The sequence below is a fragment of the Hermetia illucens genome, chromosome 6 (assembly GCF_905115235.1).
Source record: "Hermetia illucens chromosome 6, iHerIll2.2.curated.20191125, whole genome shotgun sequence".
NCBI lineage: Eukaryota > Metazoa > Arthropoda > Insecta > Diptera > Stratiomyidae > Hermetia > Hermetia illucens.
Window position 1 is genome coordinate 79,172,524 of NC_051854.1, and position 23,260 is coordinate 79,195,783.

Below are 23,260 nucleotides of genomic sequence, written 5' to 3' on the forward strand. Positions count from 1 at the left end.
AGCCGTAAACGTCAGTGTCACATTTATCTAAACAGCAAGTTCGTGAGCAAGAGAAAAAAAGTTGCAAATGCGTCGGAAAATATTCGCATAAATTATTTTAGCGATAAAGTAAAATGTAAAGAAGCCGGCCCAGCGCAGGTCGCAAGTATTTTGCACTAATTTAAAATTGTTTTGTTGATATTTATTCGTCCAAATACTGCTCGTTGTTGTGGAACTTTTTGACCAGCACAAACAATGCGGCAATTGTTGCTCTTGTTGTGTGTTAACTTGCTTTTGGTCGCTGTTGCATCAGCGGAAAAAGAGGTACGTATGGCGCGCTCAAGGACATCGCTTGAGTGGACCGTCTGATGTAGGGGCGGACTGACATGGGATCCTTCATGCTTTTCAGGATTGCACGGATTTGGCGCGGGACGAGGAGACCTTGCTCGTGTTCTCGACTTTAGGGGGCGGACTCACGGCGATAGACCCGCTAACGAGTGAGATTCGGTGGACAATTGATGACGGTGAGTGCACGCCCTACACTATGAAGCCGATAGTCCTCTAAATCTTTTATCAGACCTTGATTGGAAGCCCGACTTGCTTCCGCCGAAATGGCCACATCGTCCCCAATTTCTTGAGACTTATCAGTAATCATGGCCAATAAGAATTAGAGATAAATCTAAAGTCTTTAAGCACGTCTCGGTCGTTATCTGGATAATTATTCCGTGGCGAATACGAGTTTAGTCGCTTTTGAATCCAGAAAATACCATTTGTTGGGCACATGTGGATATTTTAGGCACAGCTACGTGCTGCCCAGTTGGCTCCGCTTCTTATCAGCTCTGTTTCTAATAATATTAGCGACATTACTCTTGGGTACCACGTTAACATTTGTTTTCGCTTAGGAGCAAATAGCAGAACATCTTCGAGAGATAGCGCCGGTTTGCATTTAGTAATTTTGCGAAGCTGCCGATAAGAGCGCTAAATGTGATGTAGTTTGTTTGCCAATTTGTGCAATGTTGGAGCGATAAGAAGTTCTGCAATGCTTACAAGTGTGATCGCTTTATTGGTGGGTTGTAATTGGCGTGTACGCGTAGGAAAATCTGAGCTTTGAAGTTGCAATCAGGGCAAGGCACTTTATTAAATGGTTTTTACAGGCGATTGTCTGCGGTTGCTTTGTTATATTAACTGAGGATGGTGCATGGGGTTCCATTTGTAATCTGATGCTCTGAAACGGTGGGCAAATTCGTGCATTTCAGTACTGGGAGATATAAAATAATATTGCATGGTACACGCCGTCTCTAGATCGTATTTGCTGAAGATCTCGGCGAAACAAGTTAGATGATAACTGCAGCTCTGCCTGTTGTTGTGCCCCATGGGCACCCTTCTGATCAGCGTGATCTCATGATTTACAGATACGTAATTGAAGGTGATTCGGAGAATCCATGATGTCGACATTGTATCCGTTCTGATTGTGCTGTGCGCTGTTGTGGCTTGGCATACCTTTAGCTATGAGATCGTCGTTTGTGGGTCAAAATAAGATGCATCTATTTTGCATTCTGGTTGAGGAAAATTCGTTGCTTATTCGAAAGTGAGGTTTGGTGTTTGTTTCTTGATTAAGAACGAGAACGACATGCTTGAGAAAAAAATGGTCACGGTTTTCAACGCCCTGCTCTCACTCCAGTGGAAAGAGGAAGCGGTTGCTCCCACCCAAGCCTTTTATTAATGATATGAAGCCAGCCCCACTTTGGAACGTGATAGCTTTTTAAGGGAGGCTCCTCTTCTTCCTGTTACTGCTTCCTGTGGGGAAGGTCGGGTCACGTATAAGTACGTTAGGAATGTGTCTGCCAGAGGAAGTTCCGTTGTGGACTTCGGGCTTTAGATGGGCTTCCTCCTGACTGGGCATGGTAGCTTGAATGAGTCCTCTTCAAGCGCAACCTTGCCTCCAGTCAGGGCTGTGTTTTGTGTGGGGCCGACTCGGAGGACTGGTTACATGTTCTCTGTGTCTGTCCAGCGTACAGTGACATCCGCAATCTAGACGACATGGGCGTTCACGCATTCAACGGTATCTACGATGTTAGCCAGTACCTAGCTAGCAGTGGGACGCTTAAACCCGCTAATGCATTCGCGAGTGCTGCCTTCCGACGAAGGAAGGCGCTCCTCGACGCTGCTTCGCTTGCAGTTGATGGGCGAATGGCCTAGTGGCCGTGGTGGTCAGCCACCAGTTTTGTGTGTTTGGTGTTAGTGTTGTCTTGTGATGTCCTTTGTGTTGTGTTGTACGCAGAGCGGTAGTTAGCTGGTTAAAGGTTCCGTTGCGGTTCTCCGCCTCGGGCTGATTCCAGTTAACCCATTGGGGAGTTCCGTCCCCACGTACTCGAGGAGGGCCATCAGACCCGAGTCTGCAAGGAACTCATCTGAAGTGGCTCTGCCACGAAGCCTCACCGGAGGTTATCTGGTATCGTGGGAACCGGGATGGCCCTCTGAGAGCATATGCTCCAGGAGAAATCCTGGAGGATGTGCTCTCGGCCCGGTTATTTGCGGTTGGCCCCCTAGTGGGAGTTTCATGGTGGTTGTGGTTATGCCTACATCGCGGGCAGAGCTCCTCGGAGCTCAAGCGTGGAGTTGCGCTGTACAACTCGGGTTCCGTAACCCTTAGTTGCGGCAGAGGTGTTAGATAGGCCTCGCATCCACTGGTATGAATGCTAAGCCTGCACTCAGTATAAACCAGAACCGCTGTGCTTGCATGGCGGGGCTCTGATTGTAGTCCCAAAATCAATCCGTCTCCGAAGAGTACCGTGGGATTAAGCCTTCACGGCAGGTACTCACGTTAAACCCCCAGGACTTTCGTGTTACTCCTTCCTCATCAGCATCGACAAAAATGCAACGTAATACTCGCTGCCTCCAACTTGGATTGAATTTCCAGCGCCCCAAGCTTCATATTCTGAGGTTAAGCATGGTTAGTTTGTACAACTCTGAAAAGCGATCCTCTCTGTTTTGTACTCACGGAAGCCTGCGAGAAGTAAGCGTGGATCTTGTGGCGGTCAGTTGGGTTTCAACTGACAAGCAACGCACGAACAGTTAACTTGACCACATTGCGATTAGTGGTAGATATCAGAGCAGTTTCCTGGATATTCGTAACAAGAGGGGCGCCGGTTTTGGCATTAAAAGGGGTCATTTTATGATCGCTTGCCTTCATTTGCATGAGCTTGGACCCACAAGACTCAGTAACGACAACTTATATGATCCAGTGGAAGAACTATTCTCCTGAGCAAAGGGATTTAAATAATCCGCCTGAGATCGTTGTTGAATTGACAAGAACTGACTGACTGTGAAAGCAAGGCGCATCACTGGTGGCAGAGGGATTTGTTATCGTGACTGGATGTCGGATACCAGTCGACCCAGTTTTGAATGAGTTCCCGAGTCAAACTGTAGTGTACCGTTACGGTCTTGAATGAAGTTCTCTAACACACTTCAAGGCTTCAAGGCACTTCTTCCAATATGGATTTTTGCGCCAATGATTATTATTATTATCCGCCGTGTAGGCATAATACCACCCTCCTCTTCGGACACGGATTGATTTGAAGATCATAATCAGAGCCCTGCCGTTGCTGGCACAACGGTACTTATTTATACTGAGTACAGACTCAGCATTCATACCAGTGGATGCGGGGCCTATCTAATACATCTGCCGCAACTAAGGGGTACCGTGCCCGAGTTGTACAGCGCAACCTCACAGTTGAGCCGACAAGGAATCTGCCCTGATATGGGCATAATCAACATCATCCCACAAGGGGGCCAAACGCAAATAACCTGCCTGAGAGCACATCCTCCAGAAATTCTCCTGGAGCATATACTCTCATAGGGCCATCTCGGTTTCCATGATACCATATAACCTTCCGTGAGAGCCAATTCGAATAAGTCCCAATGTAGGCTCGGGTCTGACCGCCCTCCTCATGGGGGCGGCACTTTCCATTTAGTCAATTGGAATTGGCCCGATGAGGAGAATCGCAATGAATCCTTTCAACCAGTCAGCTATCGCTCTGCGGGCAACACAATACATAAGACATCACAAGCAACACTAACGTAAAACATGGAACTGGTGGTTGTCCATTAGGCCACTATGGCCAGTCGTCCATCATACTTCAGATGAAGCAGCGTGGATGGAAGACAGCGCGTGTATACATCAGAGCATCGAAGTGTATCACTATTAACAATTTACTCGTATGGTTGCTATTCACATCTTGGTGCGCTTAACTCCTTCCAGAATTGTCTACGATGCTCGCACTCTTCCTCTACTGTTCTGCTTTAAGTGCTTTCGGAGCGACTCACCCGTCGGCTATCTTGGGATAGTGGATTTCGCTTCATGACGTAGCCCGCAATTGTCGCCTTTCCTTAGGGAGGCGGAGTAATCTTTTTGATTTTTTTCTTCATTTTTTTGATTTTCTGAATTCGGTAGCCAACAGAGCGGAACATTTTAAATGAAATAGTTTACAAAAAATGCTCCGCTCTGTTGGCTATCGTAACCGTGCGCGGATTTCATCGCCGTAGCCGTTATCAGTTGTGTTTTCGACCCTAGATAGGAGAAATTATCAACGGTCTCAAAGTTGTATTCTCCTATATTTATTCTTCCTGTTTGACCAGTGCGTTTTGATGTTGTTGGTTGGTTGGTTTTCGATGTTGACGTTGCCACCATATACTTTGTCTTGCCTTCATTGATGTCCAGCCCAAGATCTCGCGCCGCCTGCTTGATCTGGATGAAGGCAGTTTGTACGTCTCGGGTGGTTCTTCCCATGATGTCAATGTCGTCAGCATAGGCCAGTAATTGGGTGGATTTAAAGAGGATCGTGCCTCTTGCATTTACCTCAACATCACGAATCACTTTCTCGAGGAAGTAAGGATCACAATATATTAGTCCAATTGTTTATTCTGAAATTAATTTATATGTGTTTTATTGTTTTAAGCTGATTTTTAAGTTTTCGATATGAAATTTTGCTCAAAGTGCTATGAGCGAAGTGAAAATAATGCCGACTTTTGAGGCGCTCTTTTGAGTCGACTCAGCTAAGAGAGTGAGTCGAGATGAGTCGCTCCACTGAAAAGAATCATATTTTCCATCATTAACCAGTGGGGGAGGAAATGGAAGAGATCAATAAAGCTCCCACCCTTATCTTTATGGTCGTCAAGACCGTGTTTCCTCCATCACATGTCCGAGCAAAATGCTTTCAGACCCATCTTGCCATTCAGGCCATCCATCAAGATCAAATGTCATTTTTAGGAAGCCTCTCTTGAACTGCGCATGTAATTGTTCGTAGAAAGCATCTCTCTCCACTATATCGAAAATCTCCGTTGGTGCAGTCAGAATCTTGTCAGAAATCGGCTCCCAGGTAAAAAAAGTGCGTCTTGCGGTAGCTTTACTACCACTTGCCTTTCCAGAGTGCAAAAGTACAGTGTTATAAGCGGGGCAAGGGGGAGAGGAGTACTCTCCAGAGTTCTACCATCTTACTTCCATGTATGTCCAGCTTATATCTTTGGAATTCTTGCTGGAGTTGGAGAAAGTGAGCATTCTGGGGACCCTCGATATCATTATCGAGTACCGTGCCCACAACCCAGAAACGAGTAAGAGTCCGTTTTCGATAGACAAAAATCTTCGGCATGAGGTCGGTCACTATCCGAGACGTTGTTGACGCTTCGATAGTAGTAGAGTTTCGAACCCCCTTTAGTCGTCTTTTACAACAAGCAGGGAAAACTATGTGTTTATTCTTAAGCCTCAGCTCACAGAGCACTTCACGCTTTCAACTTCAAATTCTTCTAAAATTTTACCTCGATGCTGCTCGCGACATTTGGTACCGTCATATTTCGCTCTGATAACAACCTTCAGTTGGGTGGAAAGCTTTCTCGAAATACATGAAGAGTAGGTGAAGCGGAGATCTGAACTTCGAACACTTCTCCAGAATGATTCGAAGGGTGTTGATGTGGTCGGGAGGGGGGAGGGGAGGGAGGAGAATTCAGAGCATAACCTACCCTGCTCCTTGTCCATCAAGCTTTTGAGATATTCTTTAATGCGTTCCAGGATATTTTTTTTCGCAATATTTTTGACGGTAAGGAACACGCAAATACTTTTCTAATTGTCGCATTCGTAACGGGTGCCTTTCTTCGGAATCTTAATGGTCATCCCCCCTTCTTCCACGCATTGAGAATGATCCCAGATTTTCAGGATTTATGGATGGATGGAAGAAGCAGTTTGGCAGGGATAACAGGATGGCTGAAATAATTTCATTTTTGTTTGAACTAGTAGTCCATATCCGTATGTTACGGTCACTAACCACTTCATCCACAAGGGGTAAAAGTTAATCAGATATATACGGTTAAGGTCCATGGTGAAATGTTCCGTTTACCGCTTAAGCTATTCGTCGTCGTGGAAAGCCGTCGTTGATGCCATCTACGGGACTGTCGGAAATGAGCAGCTAACAAGATACTAAACTAAAAGAAATGTGAGCATTTTGACCATGAACCAAATAGAATTAATAACAGCTTTTCGAGTTACAAGACAAACCTACAAAGTAGCGGAAAACCTGGGACGTGGTAATCAATTTAAAACTATGTACATCTTTGCTGAAATCATCAAATTATTATAGATGATCAACGGACCATAAGAAGAATTTATAATTTGGTTGTTTTTATCTGGAACCAAAAGCAAATATTTCAGGAGTGGGCAAAACGTGTGATCTGCCCTATGTAGATAGGGTAGATCACACCTTTTGCCCAAAGGAAACAAGTTCCAATAGGAAATTGACTAGCTATTTATGATCAACCAAGTGCTGGAAATTTAACATCGTTGTTCACCAAATATTCCCCGGCTTCAAGCAAAGTAGAGACCGAAAGTTATGCTCAACCTGGGAGTCCTAAGAAAGACAATGACAACAGCGTGGATTAGAATCAACAACATTCTAACTAGATAGAGCGCTGCCAGCCAACACCAAAGGCAAGTCCTCCTAAATTTTCGTATATGCGGGCGACAAATTATGTATTAATTATCCATATTGCGACTAGGGGATTTTAAGGGTTCGCGCCTCATAAACGCCTGAGACCTAAAGAGATTTCCTTTTCTCGATCGCGACTCCGTGTACATGACAGATATGTCGCGCGGCCAAGTCGTGGATTTTCTTTAGTTGGGACGCTTATGTATCTCCTTGATTTGGATCTTGCATTGGCGTGTTTTCGCTTTTTTTTTCAGAAGTAAGTCGCTGATAAAATTATAGTCAACGAAATAGCAATATAGAAAAATGACACCCGCGAATAATTCAGAGCTATAAGATACATACCAGTTGCATATGAATGTAAATTTTCCCAAAAACTCTGGTGGTGGTGGAAGATGTCACATTTACTACATGCCAGGTAAAAGATTGGTGCAGTTCCAGACGGATGGTAAATCAAGTACAACAATAAATCGAAAATAAAATGCTGAGATCAAGGAAAGAGATAAATAAAGTATAGTTGGAATGATTCCACTATGTAAATCCTACTTGATCTCTCTTGGTAACAGGTTCTGCCCCAGGCCGACCACGCAAATGCATCCAATTTCATTAAAACAAAATGCTCGGGTTGAGTTACAACCTCAACCCACGCGCCAGGGCGGGCCTCGGTCCTGTCGAGAAATGGGCAAGGGTTTACAACGTGCACCGTGCCTGCTGACGACTATATCATCATTGCCGGCGTGCTTAATATATGGGTGAAAGGTAGACGGTAACAGGTGTCATCGCATAATGAGCGTGACGAGTATAGTCGATTTTGCGGTCACCCATGGCCTTGTAATTACGAATACATGGTTCATCAAACGATTATCTTATCTTCCTACATTTTATAGTCGGAACAGTAAAACGTAAATCGATTATATTCTCACAAGACGCCGACATTTTACTACCGTCATTGGCTGCGAAGCCGTTTCCTAAGAGACCGTCGCACCTTAACATCGGCCGTTGATTGGCGTCCTGCGATTCAAGCCACCGATGAAACAGCGTGAGGAATGCACTGGCCCACCGTGCCTTAAATGGTTGCCATTTCGTGAGAAGAAAGAAGAAATGATCTCATTTATGCAATTAGTTACCATTACGAATTGGAAGAATTGTGGAACCAAATGAAAGGTATAATCCACAAAGTGGTCTTTGCAACCCTCGGCGTCTTTGATGATATGGTCATGTAATTCGCGTTAATGAGAATTCACTTGCCAAGACTGATGTGAATATCGAAGTCGATGGTAAGCGACCAAAAAGGCAGCCGAAACAACGGTGGCTTCATACCCTGGATGGTGGTTTGAACGCCTCGTGACTGCATCTAGATTAGAGCCTTTGATGAAATAGAGTGATGCAACCGCTCACGAGGAGTTGACCCCACTTCTGAACATACAGAATAAAGAAAAAGAACATCCTAACAATGACAATCGACACAAAATGAAATTGAATGAAGAACTTTAAAAAGTTGACGAAAAAGTTAAGTTTCTAGAGTTTCCTGTGGTGGTGGAAGCCTAGTTAACTTTTCCGTATATTTAACTTGTACGAGTCTTCAATTTTGTTAATCTCTACTGTATATAGTATTAGGTAGTATAGTATTAGGGTGGCGATGTGATATCAAGTAATGTTGTAATTTTAAGTGATGTTTGGTGCTATTCGGATCGCGCCCGGTGATAGTAATGTGATAATACACTTTAAGGGGGTCATCCCGTGTGAAGGCCGTTTTTTTTGCCTTTTTTTGAAAAATTATTTTGAAGGGCTGGATAAAGATAGAAACGTGATTTTTTCACCATATGTTTATTGATATCTCTAATATATGTGATAAATTTTTCAGCTTGATTTCGTAGCTAGTTTTCGGAATAGGTGTTAATTTATGAACCCATTTCCAAAAAAAGGTCTTTTTCTGCTGCCACGCTGGAGGGCGCTGTATTTATTAAGGGAAAAAAACTAAACGGCGTTTTAATGTGAACAATATTCCACGGTCCGCAAACTAGGATAATTAGAAAATATTAAAAGGTAAATTTTTGGTGGGCTTTTAAACTTAATTTTGTGGATTTTGGTGTTTTTTTACGGCTTTTTTTATGAATAAAAAAAAAACTACCCGTCTGATTGCAATTATCCTAGTTTGCGGACCGTAGAAATATGTACTAAAGAAGCCGTGAAAATTTCAAAGAATTTGGTTGGATAGATTTTGAGCTATGGTGGCAGCCGATTTTCAAGATACAGTTTCGAGAAAAGCGCATTTGAAAATTTAAATGTGATTATCAACAGTAAAATTTTAGCTCACCATTAATCTGCTATACCTGGTCCATAGAGAGCACCCTCCGTTTCTTCAGAAAAGTCTTGTAAGGCCGATTGGTGCTCTCTGGTGTCAATTGTGGCTCTTTTAGCGAGGTCAGTCGATCGTCGTTCGGCCCGCCAAATTCGCGCTTCATTACGGCGGTCGGCATAAACCTGACATATGTGACCAATTTGACATCCCATTGTCACTAGGATTTTGAGAATGCCATTGAATCCTTCATTGAAAATAATTACAGCCAGAAAAGTGGCTATTTCTACGACTTTGACCCTAGAATGAAGGTTTTTAGGAGCGAAAGTTCAGATCAATGCATTTAACGACTCATTGTTATTCTGGGTCTCTGCTCCTAAACATCTGTTCAAGAGATCATCTCGTGACAAATCTTCGTAGATTGGTTTGATGACTGTTTGAACTTCTTGAGTCATAGGTGCCTTCTCATGGTGAAAACTATCCAGTTCTCCTTAACTTCCGCTTTGCGCCATTTGCACCAACTGTCCTCGCCTGCTGGACAATTTTGATGCTGAGGATTTTCATCTGTAGAACATTTATGGAAGAAAGTTTCCCAAATTTCTTGCTTCATTCCATCTATCGAATTTGTGTGTCAACGCATAGCCAGCCCAAAAAATGTAGTGAGGTTCTTATCAGTAAGTTTTCCAGCCCCTTTTCCACCAATGCCTTTGTGATTCTTCTTTGCATTTCTAAGCCGCGTTCCCATTCTTTTCTCGACATGTCCTACGCATTCCTTTTTTACTACTACGTATATTTTATTATTTGCCGAAATTTGCAGAAATACCGGAGAAAACTTCAGCAAATCCAATATACAATATACAAAACTTGTCGCAATTCGAACATCCATGTTCATGCTTGCTAAAAGTTTCTTTGCCGATGTTGATGCGAAGTCCTTTTTCTTCTCTGATAACTATCGATTCCCATGAAATACTCGTTTTTTAATGCGAGCATGACGTTGAACGTTAAAACGATCTCCCTTCGTACGATCCATTTAAAAAAATCACTGAACACACAAACAGCACAATACTTACAGCAAAATATAACTGAGTATAACTTGAACGCCTTTCAGTGTTCACTCTAGACTGGATTATCCTTTTTATTCCAAACAGCAAATAAGTTTAGACAATTGATTGGTTTTCCATCTTTCTATATTTATACCTGTGTTCAAATTTATAAGGCTCAGATAAAAAACTAACAGGTAAAAAACGATTCAATGCTCTTTCTCATCGAGTACTCTAGCCGCGGCTGCAAACTCCTTACCTGTTTAACGCTGTAATTTCTGAAGGACTTGGAATATCGGAAAATCCCTTTGCCCACATATTCTCCACTATATATAGATACAATTCATGCAAAAAAAAATCGATTTCTCCAACCCGACACACGGGATGACCCCCTTAAAGTGATATCACTTTTGTGGTATTATATATGCGTTCAGCTACCGATCTCCATACACGCGATAATACCCAAAAGGATATTCAAAAGGAAAATCGATGGCTACAGTGCTTTATGATAAGGTGTAAAGAACTGACGGATGCCGTCATTGAACCGAAAGAAAAAGAAGAAAGGCGCTTGATGTGTTCTACTATCCATAAAGGCAGAAGTAATGATTGATACGTCATTCATAACCAGTAACTGCGAAAATGTCATGCTATGAGCTCTTTCACCTCTCCAAATCGATGCAATCGATTGAGGACATCAATTTTTAAGGTTTTGTGTAAACACAAAACCTTATTAAAATCGGTTTACCGTCTGTCTGTCTGTCTGTCTGTCTGTCTGTCCGTCTGTCCGTCTGTCCGTCTGTCCGTCTGTCTGTCTGTCTGTCTGTCTGTCTGCTGTCTGTCTGTCCGTCACACGCATTTTTCTCGGAGACGGTCGCAGCGATTGACACCAAATTTGGTAGAAAGCTGGGAACTGTGAACGCTCACGCATGCAGTGAATTACATCCTTTAATGACGAATTTAAGGGGGGGTCCCCATACATGCAAAAGGGGGGTGTAAATTTTTTTTTCATCAAATATAGTCATGTGGGGTATCAAATTAAAGGTCTCAGTTAGTACTTTTCGAGGACGGTCTTAGTTTTGACATTTGTTGAAAAGGTGGGGAGGGCGGGGGGTTGAAAGTGACCATTCCTTTACGGGGGCCATTCTCAGAAACTACCAAACCGAAAAATCTGAAAAAAATCAAGAGGCTGCTACTATATGGTGCCTGGGCTCCGAAATATCTTCCATACTGATATCTGCACAAATAAAGTTAATAATAGTATATTACTATAATTTTTAGTAATTCCCCCCCCCCCTTATGTTCATGCTAGGACCACGAAATTTCGCAACAATATAGGATATAACATAGAGCATGATCTTACCAAGTTTGGTGGAAATCGCACTATTACTAACAAAATTATAATACGTCAAAGTTGTCGCTTCTTTGCAAATTCAAGACTATGAATGTCAATATCATCCGAAAGTGGATATTCTCACATAATATATGCATATATTATCTGCTACGTACTAAGAAATGCACAAAACCTTTCGTACCTGAAGCGTGCAGCTTCCGGTTTCCCGACTTGTTTCTCTTGAACTCTATTTTTTATTTTTTCCTCCGTAGCTTGTTTTTGCACAGCACAATTTTAAGTTAATAACTAAATTTTCTGGCTTTTTATTTTTGACAGAGCCAGCCATTAAATCAACGTCGCAAACTGATTTTCCTGTTCCACAATATTTGCCCGATCCAAGAGATGGAAGCCTCTACCAACTAGGAGACATGGGCGACTTGAAAAAGCTCCCGTATACGATTCCACAACTTGTCGCTAATGCGCCATGTCGTTCATCTGATGGAATCCTCTATTCTGGTAAGAAGAGCGACTCCTGGTTTCTTATCGATCCCAAAACGGGTCGTCGTGAAAAGCTCATGGGATTCGAAAACGTAGACGGGCATATAAAATCTCATGAGTCTATTGGCTGGGCTACATCCCGTTCAGTATATTTGGGTAGAACCCAGTATACTGTTATGATGTTTGACAGCCTCTCGAAGGATAAAAACACCAAACCCTGGAATATTACATTTTTTGATTATTCATCACATTCGATGGCTCCGGAAATTTCTAGTGATTATGGTAAATAGAGAATGAGTAGCTTTGATTTCGAAAAGATTTTTTTATCATAATTTTATTAAATAGAATATCTGCATTTAACGGCGAGCTCCAGTGGACTGACAGCAACTCTGGATCGAAAGCATGGAAAATTCATTTGGCAGAAAGATTTATCAAGTCCTGTGATTGCAGCATTCCTTCTGAGTAAGGAAGGGTTGCTTAGTGTGCCTTTTACCACAGTATCAGATGAGACTCTTCGAAACGTAGTTGAGGATGCCAAAGATGGGAACACGAATGACATCAAATTATTGTAAGTAATCTAAATTTATATTTTTTCGGATTTGGAAATTTTTATTGATATTTCTACATTTAACAGTCAATCTTTGTACATTGGAGAGCATCCTTTCGGACTTTACGCCCTCCCATCCTTAGTTGATAAGAACACTGCCACAATTTCGTCAGATCCGCCCGTGAAACTTATCGAAGGTCCACATAAAACGCTTAAGCCAAGCGATCAGAATTTGGTTTATTTAAATGACCTACTAGAGAAGGAGAAAGAGAAGAACCGAAATATTATTGTTCTCGGCCATTATCAGATGCCCAAAACAAGCGAAGATATTAAAATTTCGTTGATGCCTTCAAGTACTCGTAATGTAGATAATAGAGAGCTCGCGACTATAACAAATATGGAACTGCTCAAAGCAACTGATTTCATTCTCGTCGACGGCGGCAAAACCAATTCAATTGGGGTTCAAACCGATGAAAGTTATTCGAACTCAGAACGACCAACAAACAAATCGAACGACACCCACAACGAAAAGATCTTTCTTATGCGGATATACATCAAGAAGATTTTTACTGATTCGAAGGCGTGGCTGACAGACAAACAAAGTGGCCTCCTACACCAGATCGTTCTCGTCCTCATCGTTACGGTCCTGACTATGTTCTGGTATATGTGGAGCACTGTCCGCGAGCTGCGTCATAGTCAACACGGGTCGCAATCAATGAATCGAAGCTCCGGGAGCAGTAATGTGAACTATCAGGATCTAATTGACTTGGGCGATGGTGAAGTTCAAGTTGGGAAAATTTCATTCAATTGCAACGAATTGCTCGGCAAAGGTTGCGAAGGCACTTTTGTTTTTAAAGGGACATTTGAGAAACGCAAAGTTGCAGTGAAACGTTTGTTGCCGGAATGTTTTACGTTTGCAGATCGTGAAGTGACATTGCTCCGGGAAAGTGATGCACATGAAAATGTAGTGCGGTACTTTTGCACTGAACAAGATAGACAATTCCGATATATTGCAGTGGAACTTTGCGCTGCAACGTTGCAGGATTATACGGAAGGAGCGATAGCAGAACAACTGAGGCAACAGATTAATGTGAGAGAGGTGTTGAAACAGGCGACAAGCGGATTAAATCATCTGCATTCATTGAATATAGGTAAATATGCGTTTATCTTCACTTTACATTTCATATCTTGATATCAGCGTGTGCATTTTTTCATTTCATTTTTCGGTTTCCTGTTTACTTTTCTCTAAATAATATTATACATTCGCTCCTTTTTTTGCACAAAAACGGATATACCGATTTTTTTTTTTTTGATCCAAGTTAGTGATCACGAATTTCGTCTTGGTTTTTGAAAATGAATTTGACTGTTCGTCAATTTTCCTGAGTTCTGCCATCAATACCTTCACCGGGAATCGTCTAATACTTTTCGTTTGGCCGAATTCCACGTTATAATAAAAACAAGCACTTACCGTTTTGCAAATGCCGGAAGCATATTATATATTTATCAGAAATAAAAATCGGCGATGATGAACGCTGCCTGATCTCAACTTGTTCTAAAAATGCAGCCGCTTATCTCAAATAATTAGTTGAAAGGGTAATTTTCCTTCTGGTAGCTTGTTTCCCCGATATTGCCCATCATCTTCACTAGGGATAAACGAGCTAACCATTATTTCATGCGCTTGGGGGAGTCAAATGTATTTTACTTATTCTGCTACTAAAATAGTGGAATAATTTACAGCCAGTGGCCAATAATCAGATGTTAATGGTTAGTCTAACGTGACGAAAATTATCGGTAAACTCTCGGCCTCTCGATTTTTCCTTTTTCTTCAGCCTTTGTGTCGCTCAATAGCTGGATCGGTAGGGCTTTTGAGTACTTAACCCGAAAAGAGGGATCCGTGGACAAAAAAAGGGGAGAATTTTTCCCAATTGGTCCAGTTCTTCATCAAGGGGATGCTAACTCAGGGCTCCTCAATCATTAGCCAGCAACTTGCCATCAGCGTAGACGATATGTTCGTACCATTGAAGGCGCGTTCTTCATAACTTTTCCATAATGCAGCGGACGCTATATCGAGTGACGTCGCTGATCTGGCGCATGATCTGTATTTTTATAATTGTGGAGCGGCATTCGTTGTCTTTGGTGATCGTCCAGAACTGGAAACTACAGGACAATGGAAAGTGGCGAGCAATGACCCGTTTTGAAAACATCGGCGGATATACAGAGCAAATTTAATGTATCCCCCATATTTCGAACTCTGCTCCTTGGGTCGCGGTAGGGTACTTTGTCGCAGTGGATGAATTCGTTCAACTCTATGCAGAGAAGATGAGTTTTGACGGAACGCGATCATACACTTTCCGTAAATGGAAGAAAGTATGCAGACGGCGAGATGCCCCTTATAGGGCTTCCTACGAAGTAGATTCGACTGATTTAAATTATTTTCCGGCAGAGCCCCGAGAATGTTCCGGGAGGATTACACAGAAGCACTAGACTGGTTTAAATAATAATCTCCCTTTATTATGGACTATAATTGTACAACACAGAATTGTTTTTTTGTCATGCAACTGAAACAATCATGCACTTGAGCTTCGGTGTTCTTTCCTGCTAGAAAAAAAGTGAGCGGTCACATTTCTTTTGTTTAGATGCTGCGACAAGACGGTTATGTGAACTATTATAATTTGAAATTTGCATGCATGTGAAGGGGCACGTATGGGGTTTGTAGGAAGGCATTAGCGAGGAGCTCAATCTCTTTGGGGTATCTGAAGGATTGTTTACCTAGTGTCCATAGCCTAGGTGCCTAGTTGGGCATTTTCAAAGGAAGTGCTTGCGGGGTTCTCCCTTCTCTCCGCAACTTTGACAATGGAAATTGTAAGGTATGCCGAGTCTGGCGGCAATGCCCCTAAAGGTCAGTGCCTGGTGCACAAAAGCTCTCGCAATTGGGACTTGGTCTGGCCAGATCCTCCTTGACGTACTGCAGGTGCTGAGCCGTGATGGAAGAAGTGGTTGCCGAAATATCGGTATTTGCAAGAATAAATATTCACACTAACGAAAAAGAAAGAAAGAAAGAAAGAAAAATAAAGTTTTTATTATTTCAGATAATTAATCGTTGGAAACACCGCATAATTTCACTCAGATCGAATTGAGTGTTCAGTTTATCGTAAATATCTTTGTAATGGGTCGCTCCGGTAATAGCAAATGCTTTGTTTGCTTCCCGTTTGGCATTCTTGTAAATTTGCTAATTGGTCGGTGTATTATCATCGAGAAACTTATGGTAGAGACGTTTCTTTTCACGGACCTTCATTTGGACATCATCATTCCAAAACCTTGGTTGATGAACTGCTTAACTAGTTTGGTGACCCTGAGGGTTGCATAGGCCGCTTTGTGTATCGTGTTTTTAAGTTTGTTCCAGAATGTTCCCGCTATAAAATGTAGAAAAATGAAAGACAGATATAATTTTATGAGTGTTCGGACAATAGACACTCGCCACCCTTATTGCGTGCTTCAAACCCTTTTCTCAATGACATCTGTTGCCGTCTGCTTTATGGCCCACAGGACTGTTAAGATCGCCCGCAATGATGATATAGTCATCGGCAGGCGCGTTACAGGTTTTTGCTTCTAGAAGCTGCCAGCCATCTTTCTCGGCATCAGGTCCACCTATCTGCGGAGCGCATGCGGTGAAGAACTTCTTTAAGTGGAGTAACTCCAACTATACTTTATCTTTTTCCAGGATTTCAACAATTTACTTTCGTTTTGTTAAGGGTGGTAGAAAGTACGTTGCCTTAAACCCCACTCCCTTACCTGGGCTTGGGAGCAGCATGTAAATACCATGGCGCAATTTCGGTTTCAATGGTTTTGATAGTTAGCAATTGTATGAGTAAGCTCTTTCCGAAAAAGAACGAAAAAGCTGACTGACGGTTTCGTCCAGGGCAGAGGCAACTCAGCAGACGCTGCCTCACCTCTGCCCTGGAAGCAGCGTGACCAGAAGTAACGACAGATGGTAATCGCTCCACTTAAATAAAATCGCAAACATGTAATGGGTACGAATTATATTCAAATGAAATCCGCCTATGAGCGATACCATGACCGTTCGGTTGTGGATAAAATCCGGCTCAATAGGTTACGGTGGATGAGTCACTTAATCCGTATGGATGAGGATGATCCAGCCAGGAAAGTCTATAAGGGCAATATCTATGGTAGGAAAAGAAGACGAGGCAGACCCTGCCTAAGATGGAGCGATGGCGTGGGCCAGGACGCCAGACAGCTTTTAGGGATATCGAATTGGTGGACCTCGGCGCAAAACCGGGATGTCTGGAGTTCCTTATTAAGGCAGGCCTAGACCGGATACCGGTTGTTGCGCCGTTGATGATGATGAAATCCGTCATAAGTCCAGACCTAAGCCAGGCCGAAGTAAATTTTTTGTTGAGGATGCTGGTAGTCCTGATCCCTGGACGAAACTGTCAGTCAGCTTTTTCGTTCTTTTTTTGAAAACTTGGGTTTAACTCAAAAAAGAGAAGACTGTGGACTACCAAAGAGGAAGTAAGTTGCTTCCCAAGTGGTCCGAATCGCCACCAAGTGGGTGCGGACTCAGGACTCCTAGCGTCCTCAACAGAAAAGGTCATTCCGCTTATTTTGTTATGAAATTGCCACCATGGCTGGTGTGTTTAATGCACCGAATGCCGTTTAATGGAAAATGTTGAGGTGTGATGATCTCGTAGAGTTCGACCTTGTGGTCAGCCAAGGAATATAGTCGTGCTGCGCAGATCTTTGTTTTGAGCCAGTTGTCGAAAGAGCTCTTTCTTCGCGTCTGGTTAACCTATCTAGGGCCTGAACGCGTTGCAGAAATGGATGGTATCGCTTGCTGAAACGATAGTGACCTTCATTATTTGTTTATCGACGTTGGGAGGTCAGGGATAAAATAGTGACACTATATTGATTGCGTGGGCTACCAAAGAAGAGTGGTTTATAGTCGTTCTTGTGGTGTTCATGCTTCGTGTCGCAATGCTAAGTACCAGTTCATCAGTTTCCTGTAGAACGCAGGTATCAATATGATATCCCTTCCGGAGCTCTCTTGCAAGATGCGCTCCTTGCTGGCAATGAGCCTTCCAATGTTGAGTGTTGACTGTGTAGTGGCTACTCTTGCAGGTTTTCCTGGCTTGCTTATGTTCGACTATCTTACTTATATTCTCACACCGCCCTTGCATTAAGAACTCTTGCTCATTTTTCGCCAGAACTAAGGTTTGCCAATGACATCGGTGCACATCTTATTAGGACATATTTTGTGGCATCTTCATTAGTTAGCGACATTAAATGCACTTCCTTGGCGGCCTATCATGGTAATATGGCACCAGGAAAGTGTAGGTAAGATTATAGTGTGTTGGAATTATTCTAGATATGCTGATCAATTGCTTGTACTTTCTTTACCACTTTCTCTAATTTCTTTATTTTTCTTTACTTGCTATATATACGAAGGGGGACCCAAAAACGGGAATTTCGTCATAACTTCTTTATTTTACAATATTTTTACACCAAATTTTGATTACCTTCAAAGTATTTGCCTTTGACTACAACGCACTTCTCCAAACGATTTTTCCATTGTTCAAAAATTTTTTTAAATTCACTCATCGGGATGTCCTTCCTGCGATTTTTGTTTCACCTCCTCCACAGGGGCAAAACGTTTTCCTTTCATATTCTTTTTGAGTCGTATCCATAGCGTCACGATTCATCACCAGTAATCAGCTTCGAAAAAAATTCAGGGTCCTCTTCGAGCTGATTTTGAAGCTCAAAACATGCCTGAAGTGGACGCTCCCTTTGCTCATTTGTGAGAAGGTGCGGGACGAATTTGGCTGCAACCCTTCTCTTCGAATAAAATTCTCTGAATTGAACTCCATGACATTCCCGACATCTCACAGAGTTGATCAATGGTTCGGCGACGGTCTTCACGAACGAGGGCATTGATTTTTATCAGTTCTTGACGTTGAGGGGCGTCCTGAACGAAGTTGGTCTTCAATAGACATTTCTCCATTTTTAAAACGTGGAAACAAATCGTAAACTCTGGTTTTACTTAAGGCAGCATCTCCATAAGCAATCTTAAGCATTACAATAGTTTTTGCAGCCGATTTTCTCGTTGTTCTCGACAATCTAAATTACGTTTTCGTCGAAATGTAAAAAGTTGTTTTACTAAAAAAATTTCACAGGGGAACCGATGCACTCACAGCGACACAACTTCGCACACTGACGCAGGTGGCGTAATACTAACGGACATGTGGTCAAACAATAAGTTCTCCCACTCTCCCTCCCCACCACAGCGTAATTCCCGGAACTTATGGGTCCCCCCTCGTAGTATTAGGCATGTTGTTGCAAAGGCTTTTGTTTCATTTCGGCTTGGGACCAGAATAACCGAATTAACTTCTCGACTATGAGGAGTTTTACGCACCCACACTAATGTATGGTGATTATATAATCCGAGTAGGAATCACCTCCAACAACTGACAGCTTAGAGAAACCCGATGAACGTGTTTAGCACAATTTTCACATGCAGTTCAAGGACCTCGATTAGTTCTGGTTCTTTGTCATTTAATCTACTTTTAATTTCCAGAAGACTTTATTTCGGCGTTAGGAGTGTCTCGCTATATTCTGGTGTGTCCTCATTTTTCTCAGGCTTATTAACATTTCGACATGGCTACGATTAAGTGTAACCTGTGATGCCTGTGCGCTTTCGGCAATTTCGGGGAAGCAGTCTTTGTTATTTTTCTATTTTCCTTTCGCGACTTATTTCAGGATTCTCTTATGGTTCCCACCATATATTGCATGATTTGGCGTGCAATATGCCTAATTTTCATAAATTTGCTCAAACTATCTAGTTTCCGATCTAATTGAACTTTTTTTCCGTTTAGTTCACAGAGATATCAAGCCACAAAACGTTTTACTTTCTTTACCGGATGTGAATAATTCCGTTCGGGCTATGATATCTGATTTTGGCTTATGTAAAAAGCTCAACTACGGCAAAACCAGTTTTTCAAGACGCTCTGGAATTACAGGGACAGAAGGTTGGATTGCTCCCGAAATGGTCAAGGGGCAAAGAACTGTAAGTTTTATCAAAATGTTGTGAAAAGATCAGATTTAAATGTGTTAATTTTGTAGACAACGTCAGTCGATATATTCTCCTTGGGCTGTGTGTTTTACTACGTACTCACTGACGGGCGTCATCCATTTGGAGATAACCTTAAACGCCAAGCGAATATTCTGTCGGGAGAGTATGATCTCGATTATCTCATGGCAGATGATGTACAAAGTGAAAATGTAAGAACACTTATTATCTTGTGAAAGTGGTGTTCGCTAAATTATTTTTAACTCTGTTATTTAGGTGTTAGCTCAGGAGTTAATTGCAGATATGATAAACCATGATTCTCTGAAGCGACCTCCGACTCGTGCGATTTTGCAGCATCCATTTTTCTGGAATCAAAAGAAAATCTTAGCATTTCTGCAAGATGTCAGCGATCGCGTGGAAAAACTGACATTCAGTACTGATCCGCTGAAAACATTGGAGAAAAATGGGCGAGAGATTGTTCGAAGAAGTTGGCATTTGCATTTGGATACAGAAATCACAGCAGATCTGCGGAAATATCGTGGCTACATGGAGGAGAGTGTGCGAGATTTGCTGCGTGCAGTAAGAAATAAGGTGGGTTCCAGGATTTCCGGTTCAAGTGTTCCGCTTTGCTTTGACTTATTTCTATTTAACAGAGACATCATTATCATGAGTTGACTGAAGACGTTCAAAAAATTCTGGGGGCAATTCCTCATGAATTCACCAACTACTGGATTCAACGATTTCCCCATTTACTATCCCACACTTATCATTCCCTGAGCATTTGCTCACACGAGAATCCTTTCAGGTCGTATTACGACCCACATTACAAGTTCACACGGCCTGAATATTTTTATAGGAAAACCGACGACGTTGAATTTGTCGATAGTCCTAAAATAATTGCCAAAAATGCGCCACCGGGGGCAAACAGTGGAAACGCATCGGCCGGCAATAGCCCTGCCAAAAAGCAGCAAGACAATACCCCAAAAGATAATAAAGTGCAAAAACAGAACCGCAAGGGGGTTTACAATTTTCGAAGAAATCAAAATGACAACTTTGCGAATTTTGATCCACCGAATCGGATGGGAATGCAACCGGACGATTCTGGTTATGGGAACTTCAACAGATTCCGAAATCGCAGTAGTAACTTTCGACCAAGGCCTACCCAAACAATTGAGAATTTTGTTTGGCGGATACCCAAATCTGACGATGCTCAAAATTGAACACGAACTTTTTTAGTATTTTAAAGAAAGCTTGGAGAAATCTAAACGTTCAACATGATTTTATGAGAAATATACAACAAAAGCATTCAGGGACGGCTCGTTTTAAATATAAAATCACATTTTGTGATATTTAAACTTTTAGAAGCGGCAGCGCGAGCGATAGCAAAGAGTAATGTCCTGAGTTTTATGTACGGTTTTTATTGTTAGTTTACTCGTACAATGGCAGATAAATCAAGTTTTTCGTTTACGTTATAGTTATGTTGGTTCCGGGACCAGTGCTCAAGTTTTTCGGTAGGAATAGGAAAATATTCGTGTTCCAGGATATTACGGTTTACATTTCTCGTTTTCAATCATATTCATCTGCCATTGGAAAACCCTGTTCCTTTTAGATATTTAGCCAAAGTGGACGAGCGGTCTGAATTCTTCACATTCCTGTCAACACAAATGTCTTATGAAGTTTTTCGTTCGTTTTCTGGGTCAGTTCCAACGAACTTTTGGGGTACAACTTTCCATTCAATCTTCACAGATTTTCTACAACGTCCGCTCGTCTCCTTTTCAAAACATTCTAGTTGTACAGTGGCTTTAGTTTATTATTTTATTAAATATAATTCTTTTTTGTATAGTCGACCAATATTGAGGCATCCTCACACCCGAATTGAAACGAAAATCACGAAATAAGAAATGTTCCAATTATGGAGTCATAAAGTATAGAACTTGCTGTGTAACACATATTTTGTATGTGTTGTCTTTTGTGCGTCTTTGATATCGTTTTTGCACTTTTTATCTGTGATAACAAAACTTTTTAACTTAATAAATTAAAATTTATTGTAAAGTTTATATCGTTTTAGAGAAATGAATGAAAAATAAATAATATTTAATTTACAAATAATGAATCTTGTTTTTCTTCACTCTTTGCCCCATTAACAAGCGGGGTCGGCTCGTTGTGATCGGTTTCGCCATTTGGCTCTATCAGATGTCTGATCTGGATGCAGTCTCGAGGCTTTTAAATCCCCAACCAGCGTATGAAGCCCTTTTCGGCCTACCTTTTGGTCGTTTACCATCGACTTCGATGTTCAGACCAATTTCGACAAGTGAATTCTCGTTTGCGTGCCCATACCATCGAAGATGCCTCTCTCGCAATTTTTCCACGATCGGTGCAACCCCATAACGATCGCGGATATCCTCATTTCGGATGTGATCAAAACGTGTCACGCCACTAGTCCAACGCAACGTCTTTGTCTCCATTACCGCAAGACACGTTAATGCGTGAAGCAATTTCATAACGCAGTTCTCCATTGGCTGATAACATTGACCCAAAGTATTTAAACTCAGTTCTGGGCAGATCACTGCCTGTTTCAGGGGGTCGGTCGTCAAAAATTCAGTTTTGTTTAGATTCAATATGAGACTGTGTTGCATGAGGCGCTCATTCCATTTTTGGACAAGTTGCTCGAGATCGTTTTTGCTATTAGATGCTAGGAATCATCTGCATCTGGAGGTTGGATGTCTCGTGTGACAGTGTCCATAACAAGAACAAAGAGGAGTGGTGAGAGGGCGCTTCCTTAATGACACGAAGCGGGTGTACGCCATACTTTGAACTTTACTTTTCAGATCGTGGTAGAGCAATCTAACCCAGCGCACGAGTTCTTCTGGCACTAAGTGTTGTCGTAAAGGTCTCTAGGTCCAGAAATGCAATGTAAAGAGGGCGATGGTTCTCACGGTGTTTCTCCATGAGTAACCGTGCAGCGTGTATTGAGTCAGTAGTTCCGCAGTTTTTGACAAATCCGGCTGGATTCACGATTATTTGAAGAATTTTGCGAATACGGTTGTCAAGAATGCGTTCAAAAGTCTTCATGGTATGGGAAAGTAATGGGATTGGACGGTAATTTGAACATTCTGCTGGAATACTTTTCTTTTTCCATATTGGACTGGTGGTACTTTCTTGACAGTCAGATGGAGTTCTACCTTCTTGAATAACCCGATTAAAAAATTCACTTAGCCACAATGTTTGGTCCCAGCTCTTCGCTTTCCAGGCCTCAGATGCGATGTCGTCAAGTCATGTGGCTTTCCCCGATTTCATTCGATTTATTGCCTTCTCGACTTCAATTGCGTTGACAGGTGGAACTGCTCCAAATGCCAGCAATCATGGAAGGGGGGAATGAGCAAATTCTTCAGTTGTAATCTGCTCGAAGTATTCTCGCCATCTATCCGTTGCGGCTCTACCGTTGGTAAGCAAAGTACCGTTCTTATCATTAACACAACAGAAGTATTCGGTGACCTGTGGACGTTCGTTACGGC

General features: G+C 42.2%; 1 protein-coding gene across 2 annotated transcripts; it reads left to right on the top strand.

The window, feature by feature from the left end:
* The first annotated feature begins 25 nt into the window (after nucleotides 1-25).
* LOC119658867 (serine/threonine-protein kinase/endoribonuclease IRE1) lies at nucleotides 26-21,865 on the top strand. 2 transcript variants are annotated; one of them, XR_005250293.1, is made up of 10 exons: nucleotides 26-303; nucleotides 389-503; nucleotides 11,956-12,399; nucleotides 12,463-12,685; nucleotides 12,752-13,815; nucleotides 19,552-19,742; nucleotides 19,799-19,957; nucleotides 20,022-20,336; nucleotides 20,399-21,134; nucleotides 21,589-21,865. XR_005250293.1 is itself a non-coding variant. In XM_038066625.1 (9 exons), exons 1-9 carry the CDS (start codon nucleotides 235-237, stop codon nucleotides 20,963-20,965), a joined length of 3,147 nt encoding a protein of 1,048 aa, XP_037922553.1. In that variant the 5' UTR covers nucleotides 26-234; the 3' UTR covers nucleotides 20,966-21,865. The 2 variants fall into 2 exon arrangements, 1 of the variants encoding a protein (XP_037922553.1); XM_038066625.1 differs by having other exon boundaries at nucleotides 20,399-21,865.
* The last annotated feature ends 1,395 nt before the right edge of the window (nucleotides 21,866-23,260 follow it).